Source organism: Vombatus ursinus, unplaced genomic scaffold (genome assembly GCF_900497805.2).
Source record: "Vombatus ursinus unplaced genomic scaffold, bare-nosed wombat genome assembly UNPS02014837.1, whole genome shotgun sequence".
In the NCBI taxonomy this organism is placed as follows: Eukaryota; Metazoa; Chordata; class Mammalia; order Diprotodontia; family Vombatidae; genus Vombatus; species Vombatus ursinus.
In genome coordinates, this window is record NW_020954615.1 from 1,389,795 (window position 1) to 1,398,639 (window position 8,845).

General features: G+C 50.9%; 1 protein-coding gene across 1 annotated transcript in view; it reads right to left on the minus strand.

The window, feature by feature from the left end:
• Positions 1–1,823, minus strand: part of LOC114026285 (cytochrome P450 26B1) — a 9,467-nt gene extending 7,644 nt beyond the window's left edge. Inside the window, exon 1 of the mRNA XM_027839959.1 lies at positions 1,761–1,823. Coding sequence (XP_027695760.1) covers positions 1,761–1,823 — 63 coding nt within the window. The remainder of the gene's footprint in view (positions 1–1,760) is intronic.
• Between the last annotated feature and the right edge of the window lie 7,022 nt (positions 1,824–8,845).

Here is an 8,845-nt window from a genome sequence, read left to right on the forward strand (position 1 = left end):
GAAATCCCTGGTGGCTGCGGAGGTGGGAGGGAAGGAGGGGAGGAAGAAGTGAGGAGAGAGATGGCCCGGCACAGTCTGAGGGGGGTGGGTGTTGGGGGTCTGCTCCCACTGGGGACAGAAAACTGGAAGTGGCCTTTGGTGATAGATAGGGATGGGAGGGGCCATCTTAACTCACCCCTGCCTCCAAGCTGCTAACTTCCCCCAGTGTCTCCCCCCTCCCCCACCCCCTTCCCCCACCACGTGCTCACCCCTGAAAAAGGAGGATTTCATAGCTGGTCTCAGTAACTCATTCCAGAAATGAATGAAGTCAAGCAGATAGAAAGATCTCCTTCTGTCTACCCCTAATCTTTCCTGTCTCAGGGTCCAGAGGAGACAGGTCTCCAGGTGTTTTTAACCCACTGGAACTCTAAGGAAATAAGGGGAGGGCTGGGATTGGAACCCAGGCCTTCTGACTCTCTTTTCACTGCTGGAGAGATGAATTCTCATCCTATTGATAAAGGCACCAACCCAGGGTGCTGCTGGTGCCACTGGGCAGGGCCGAGTGACTATGTAACAACTGCTAAGGGCACCCAGTCTGGCACTGGAGGTGGGGGATAAGGGGGAAGGCAGGATGCTAAAACATTACTGGAGACCTTGGCTGGAGATAACTCCTCCAGGGCACAAGATAGAGTGGTTCATGGGTGACAGAAGTTGAGGGAAGTTGGATGGTACTACCTGGCAGGTAAGACAAGAAACAGATGGGCTTTGGGAACCAGAGTTCTCATCTCCAGCCCACCTAGCTGGGCCAGGCTAGGTCCCAGGAGCACATATTGGAATGTCCAAGGGTTCAGACTGGTGCTGCCTCCTTCTCTCCAGCCATCCAGGGAAAGCACCCCAGTAAGGTCACCTTGACAGGCCCATGACCCTCTGTGGCCACGAGGAGGTCCACCAAGCACCATCTCCCAGGCAGCTGCAGAGGATGAGGCCCATCTTACCTATCACTGTCCAAAAACAACTCTTTGGCTCTCCTCTTCATATGTCACCTTGATGGGCTTCTTGTCCCTATCACCCCCCCACCTCCCCGTCTAGAGGATGCTCAACACTCCTGGAGCTTCCAGCAAATCTCAATATGCCTGGGCAACTCCCTATGTTCAAATCTCAGTTCTAAGACTCAAGAGTTGGGAAGCAGCATGGATAGAACAGTGGCAAAATCACTGGCTCGAAGGTCGGAAGTCCTGAGTTCAAATCCTACTTTTCCCACATACCACTGATGGAACCAGCCTTGGATTTGATGGCCTCTTCCTTCTTGCTCTGGGATCCCAATGGGGGGTCTCATGGTGGATCAACCATTGAGTCACTTTGGCTCTGGCCCTCAGCTCCTTCTTCTGCAAAATGGGGCTAATAATAAATGCTCTTTCTACCTCCCAGGCTGGTTGTGAAGAAAGTACTATAGAAATGTGGCTTATTATTATCGTAAGTACTCCACATGATACAGTATATAGTATCGTAAATACTATACGCATTATTCTCATTCCTCATTGATATCATAGTACAGAATGGGAGGGGACCAAGGAAGTAGAATGGCAGCTCCTCAAGGGCAGGAACCATCTCCTTTTTCTCTTAGACTGGTGCAAAGCGCACGAGAAATGCCTCCCGAGACCCTCCTTTTCCAGAGGATGGAACCAAGGCCCAGAGGAGAGCAGGAACGTGCCTTAGGCTACTGGCATGGAACCAAGCTGAGATGGAGCCCAAGTCTTCTGGCCCCTGTGCCGTGACATTACCTCCAAAACTCGTCCAGAAAGAGTCCTGGACTCCAGTTTGGGGATTCCAGGGAGCTGGTCCATGTGGTAGCATGGCAAGGTCAGTGGACTATTAGGGAGACCTTCCCAGGATGATTACCTGCTGCCCCAAACACAGTTCTGGGCACACAGTGACTCAATGCCTCATTCTCCCTTACCTTCATCCCTCCCCGAAAGCCTGCTTCCCCTTACTGATGACCCAACGAACCTCTCCTCTCCAAGGAAGCCCCAGGGCCATCAGAGCATGGAAAGACCAGACCCGTCCCCAACATCTACCCATATCCCCTACCTGGCTGGACTCCATCAGGGCAGGGCATCTAGGGGGAGAGTTTGTCTCTTTGACAGAGACTGGGAGGAAGGATAATCAGTGGCCTGAACCTTGAAAGGTGTCAGGTCCTTGTTAGGTGAGGAGTATTATATACTGGTAAAGAGGCAGGCAGGCAAGAGTTAGAGGCAGACAGAGAGAAACAGAGACAGAGACCCAGAGAGAGAGAGAGAGAGAAAGAGACCCGGAGAAAGACAAAGACAGAGATAGAACACTGAGATGTAAGGACCATGATTTAGGATCACAGGATGAGAGGACAGAACTGGAAGGGACCCTAGAAATCGCAGAATCCAAGCCCCTCGTTCCTCTTTGAACTGTTCCAGCAGGGCAGGGAATCTGAGCCCTGACTGTATATGTGTATGTATATATATATATATATATATATACATACATATATATATATATATATACCAGGACAGGAAGAGCCCTAGAGCCCTTGTCTCAGGTAGGAGATAAGACCAGGTCCTAATCCAAGGGCTGTTACTAACTGTGTGACCTTGGGCAAGTCACTGCCCCCCTATGGGCTTCCATGTCCTCCTCTGCCAAAGGAAGCAGTTGGACTTGACCTCTGACACTCAGCCTCAGTGACCTCTGCGTGTTAAGGTCACTAAGCTGACATTCCTGCTTCTGGACCAGCCCAAGCCAAGGTTATATGGGAGCCTCCTGGCCCTTGAGATCTCCAGGGCATCCTGCCCAGTGTTAACCAACCTCAACATTTCTTAGAACCATCAATGACTCGGAAAGGCCCAGCCCTTCTTGAAAAGGACCACACCCAAGGGAGGTCTGGTCTGAACCCAAGGCCTGAGTTTTTGGCAATCAGCAGCCTCCGTCTGAATCAGCCACCCTGGGGTCAGTAGCTGGGCAAACCTCAGAAGGAGCCTGAACCGCCTGCCCCTTCTCCTGTGGGATTCCTAAGGATGACTGGTGCCCAAGGCTATGGTTATGCCTAATGCTCCCCTTCTCCCCACTGCTTCCCTCTGAGCTTCCCCTGAATTCCCTCCCCACCCCCACCCCCATTCCCCAAAGCACTTCAAATGCAAAGGAGGCCAAGAATGAGCCCAGACCCTGGGCAAGGTCAGCGGGAAGAGGGCACAGGGAGTGAGACCGCGGTAACAGGGCAAGAGGCACATGGCTTCCATGAGGCTGGGTGAAGAATGAAGGGAAGGGGACAGTCAGGAACGCCGGGTCCCATCAGGCAGAATCCCAGCTCAGTCCCTCAGAGGACCCAGGTTCGAATCCCACTCCTGCTAGGGCCGACTCTGTGTAACCACAGATAAATCACTTCCTCTTTCTGGGTCTGTTTTCTCACCTGTACAATGGGGGTAGGGGGAGATGAGCTAGATCACAGGCTCATAGACTCACAGACTTAGAGGTCAGAGTTCAATGTCCTCATTGCATGAGGAAAGTGATGAACAGAAATGCCAAGTGAATAGACCAAGGTCACACAGCTAATAAGAGTAGGAGACAAGATTTGAAGCAAAGTCCTAGCCACACTCATAACCCTGGGGAAAATCCTACTCTTTCTTTCTCTCTTCCTTCCTCCCTTTCTTTCTTTTTCTCTTCCTTCCTTCTTTTCTTTCTTTCTCCCTTCCTTCCTTTTTTTTCTCTCTTTCCCTCATTTTCCCTCCCTATGCAATGGGCATCACGGCCCACATCCTCACTGTCTCCCAGAAACGTTCACATTTCACGAGTGTTCGAAGGCACCCAAGCTGGATCAGAGCCAGAAGGTAGCTGACCTTGGAGATCAGTGAACCTAAGCCCTTTACTGGGCAGAGAAGGAAACTGAGGTCCACAGTGACAACCCAAGGACACAAGGATGTTAAACAGCAGAGCTGGCATTCAAACCCAGGTTCTCTGATGCCTAATCCAGTGCCTATCTGGTCAGGTCTCTTCCCGTTGATTCTCTGGATCTCATGTCAGTGCTCTGCCTCAGGGAGTTCTGGGGAGTTGGGGACAGGACAGGGTCTAGACTCAGGTCTTCCAAGTCCCTTAGAACCACAACTAGACCGGGGGCAGCAGCTTGGCAGTATTGGGGGAGGGTGCAGGGAGCAGTGGAAGGAGGGGCAGACAGAAGGGAATCTCTTGAATGGAGACAGTTCCCTAGAGCCAGTGACTCACAGTCAATGGTAGAACAGGACTGGACCCAGAGGGCTGTGGCCCAGGGCCAGCCAAACCACTTGGAGGCCCATCGTATAGAGTGGAAAGAATCCCACTGAGTTGCCAACTCGTGCAGGCTGAGGTAGAGGTGTGAGTTTTATATTCAAATCAGATAAGAGTAAAGAGGGGAAGGGGATCCCGCTGTCTGACATTTTACTCCTGTTGGGGACTCAGCTTCCTCACAGAATCCACCTGACCTCTCCGGTTCAAACCCAGCTCAGCTCCTCTGGCTAAGGAACCTTCAAAGGTCACTTCCTCCAGAAAGCCTTCCCTGATTACTCCAGGATCCTCTGATCTCCTCCTCTGGCCTCCCACACTGTGGATTGTCTTATCATTCTCTCAGAAGAAGGTGGCACAGTACACAGAGCATCAGACTGGGGAATTGGGGAGATAGGGGGTCAAATCCTGCCTCAGATACTCACTAGCTTTGTGACCCAGTTAAGTTCCTTAATCTCTGTCTGCCTCAGTTTACTCATCATTGAGGGTGATGACAGCATCTACCTCACAGGATTGTTAGGGTGAGGGTCTAATGAAATAATCCATGTAAAGGACTCCATGAACCTTCTATGTAGCACTATTAAGGGCTATAGGGATATTAGCTGTAATTATTGTTGCTCTGACTTCCCCAGATAGACTGTAAGGTCCCAGAGAACAGGGACCATGCCTTAGGATCACAGGATGAGGGAATATAGAACTGGTCGGACGCTGGAGATTACAGAATCCAGGCCACTTATTTCTTCTTGGAATTGTTCCACAGGGACAGGGCAGGAAACCCAGACTCAGAGAGCGATAGTGACTGACCTATGGTCGAACAGCTTAGGGAAGCAGCCACTCGGGGACCAGAGGATCCTCCATATCTCCAGCTGGGAAGCCACTGAGCCCAAATCTCTCAGACGTGGGAAGTGACTTGCCCAGCGTCACATGGAGGGGTACGTATCAGAGCCAGGATTTGAACTCAGCTCCTCTGACTCAGTGGAGCCTGTTGGATTGTAATCCTGGGATGCTCTTGAGGAGGGGGTATTGGAAAAAGCCCTGCTCTGGAAGTGGGTGACGACTGCCCTCACTCTGCTCACTTCCTAAGCCCAAGTCTCCTGTCCCTGGAAAGTTCTACTTGGGCTCTGGGCCCAGGTGATCTGACACTGACCGCCCCAGAGACCTTGGCTCAAAGGTCACCTGACACTTCCTGGGTGACCTTTACCCCCAGACCTTAGTTCCTCACACATAAAATGAGTCCACAGCCTCTACAGCCCCCTCCACCTCTAGATCCAGGGTCCTTGGGCCTTACCGTTTGAGGACGAAGGAGGAGCGCCAGATTTAGGCCTGGAAAGAGTCAGACAGCTAGAGAGGGACTAAGTCCAGCATCCCCACTTTACAGGGAAGCAAACCAAGGCAGAGAGGGAAAGACTCAAGGTGGCCCCAGCAGCACATAGCAGAATGAGTGTCCCCGTCCAGAGCAGGCTGAGTCTATGGGTGGGTGGTAGGTAAAGGCAGAGAAGACTCATTCTCTTTGCCCAGAGCGAGGATGGGCACCCTGAGGGACTGAAAGCTAGCCCACCCTCCTTGACTTCCCCCTGCTCTTTAGGGATAATGGGTGAGGCCTCATTTCTCTCCAGAGGATGGGAGTTGCCCAAGGTGAAGGCTGTCCAGAGTCATCAACAAAAACACCATGCCAGCCTTGGGCTGATCACACTCTAAGGCTTAATAAGTGGGAGGGGAAGGCCCCAGAGCCTCCCCCTCACCCAGATACAGCCTCCCTCCTCCTGCTCCCAGGCACTCAGCTCAGTCTCCCCCCACCTCCATCTCCCCAGGTGACCTTCACTGGCTGGCTATCTCTGGGCCCCAATCACTCATGGGCAGCCAGCCTGCTGAGGGCCCTCCCTCCGGCCCACCTCACGCCTGGCAAAATAGAAACTTTGTGGGCGAAGGACACTAGCTCTGTTGGCAAAACAAAGGGGCTGTCAGTGTTATCTATTAGCGGGCCAAGGAGAAAGATGCAGTCGGCCGACGTTGGAGCTCTGCCGGGACACCCTCCCTTCTGCTGAGACACAGCCCCTCCCTGTTCCAAAGGTGGCATGGCCTGGCACACCAAGCACTGGGCCAGGACCAACCCACCGTTTTCCAGAAACCGGGTCCTCTGATTCCAGTCTCCTAATTCTTCTCACTGCCTCATTTCCTTCTGTCTCCTTGAAAATATTCTTAACTCTAAGGAAGGGACCAAGTCTCATCTCCAGGCTCAGATCAGGGGCTTTCTAGGATCAAGGCTCGTGACTTCTTCCTGCACATCTTCCCATAACCCTCCAGTCCCCCAGGCCCACTCGGATACTCTGCCAGTTACAGCTGAATACAGTCCCTTCTTTCCATCAAAGTCATCACTCTCAGAAGCATCTTACGAAAAGGATTAGTCTGTAAATTGGGGTCAGGATGGAGAACCATCAGAGAAAATAGAACTATCTTGAGGATGAGATGAGTGGAAGCCCAGAAAGGTGACAGGAGGTGTCCAGAGATGTCCAGCAACCCAGGAAAGCTGAGCTGAGATCTCCTATAACAAGAGAGGGAGGCTGGCACAGGGAAAGAAGCCCTGGCTCTGCTAAGGAAGTCAGATCCCACTCCGGCTAAGTCTCTGACCTGGGCAACCTTTGGCAAGTCTCAGTTTCCAGGCTGCAATTACTTCATGTGCAAAAAGAGGGAGTGGTACCAGGTGAGCTTTGGAGTCCCTTGCAGCTCTAAAATATCATGGGATTTGGGTTATATGAGACAAGGATGTCTGGTCCTTTCCCCAGGTAAAGGAACATTTCTTAGGGTTCCTCTCAATGGAAGGTCTCCAAGGATGCCATATGCCAGGGCTGCGTGTCAGGATCTCCCACCCTGCCCATGCCAACAACCAAGCTATAACCTTCAATTTGAGGTGCTCCAGAATGTCCTCAACAAAGATGATGACAAAGTGGAGGCAATCCAGAGGAGAAGGAGGAGGAGGAGGAAGAGAGCCCTCAGCATAATTCATGGACCAAAAAGATTCAGTAAGGAGGGCTGACTCACCTGGCAAGTGGAAACTTCAGGCTGAGCTCAGCCGAGCAACAGGAGAGCTTGAGGGGAAAGGAAGAGGATGATTCGGTCAAAGGAGTAGGTTGTGGGGGCAGCCGGGATGCTGGGATCAGCGGTCTTGTGAGAAATGAATATTTCTCTTATTTTTAATGATTAATTATTGTATTAGGACCAAAGTTTTCCTCCTTTTCTACTTCCTCATCCAGAAACCAACCAGGGTCAGAAATCTCTCTTAGAGATTTCCCCAGGCCAAGGTCTAATCAGATAGTAAAAGAAATTCTAAGTTTAGGCTAATGGGTGTATTTCCTGCTCATTGTGTTTGCTCTGACAGGTCTAGGGAAAGGTTGATTCTCTTTATTATCAAGACAGGTGATATGTAAATTGACGTCTCTTTGACCAAGATTTGAGGGACTTAAGTCAGGTACTCCAACGTAGCCCACCTCCCATTGTGTTAGCCAGTCAGGGCTAATTGGGCATCCCTCAGGAACACCTCCTTTTCAAAGGGCATATACACTGAGAGCCCACAGTCATAAGGGGCCTTTGGTCTAAGAGAGAAGGCCAAATGACCATCCTTGTATTAATAATCTGCTGGCCTTATTAATAAAATGATTAAGTTACCCATAAACTTTGGCTCTCCAACCTTTTTAGTTATAACTCACAGTCCTTTCATCAGAGATAGACCTAGAAGAGACCTTCACGGTGGGTCATGTGGTCATGACCCTCCCCACTGCTCCTGGCATTTGCTCTGGGATCTGACTTCAAGCTTTAGCAGGGGGTCTAAACATGGGGTCTCTGGACTTCTGAAAAATATTTTCAAAAATTGCATTTCAAAAGAATTGGTTTCCTCTCCAATCTCATGCATTTTATTTCCTGTATTTAGAAGCATTCTTCTGAGAAGGGGTCCCTAGGTTTCTCCAGACTGCCAAAAGGATTCAGGACAAAGATTACAAATCTATGTTTTGGAAGGCTGTTTGGGGCACCAAGAAGTTAACTGACGTCCCCAGGGTCATACACCCAGCATCTGTCAGGAGTAAAACTGAACCTCAGGTCTTCCCTGACTCTTCGGGCAGCTCTCCGTCCACTAGGGCACACTGCCTTGACCGGGTTAGAGGCAGTGGGTAGAACAGGAAGACCTGACTTCAAATCTGGCCAGTAGTAGACACTTACTAGCTGTGTGAGGCTGAGCAAGTGACTTAACCTATTTGACTCAACTTCATCATCTGTAAAATGGGAATAATGATAGCACCTATCCTCCTGGGGTTGTTGTAAGGATCAAATGAGATCATACTTGTTAAAAAAAAAAAAAAAGGCAGGTAGCACAGTACCTGGCATATAGTAGGGCTATACAAAGGCTTATTCTCTTTCCTCCCCACCCCACCAGACTGATCTGGCCCATCTCTTGGCCTATTAGAAGCCTCTCCTGGCTCCTTCTCTTTCTTGCCAGCAGGATACTCAAACTTACAGCCTCCCCCCCCCCCCCCCCCCCCCCAAGGAAAGAGAGTCATTGCCACCCTGACTTTGCAGGCTTGTGGGAAGCTCAGTA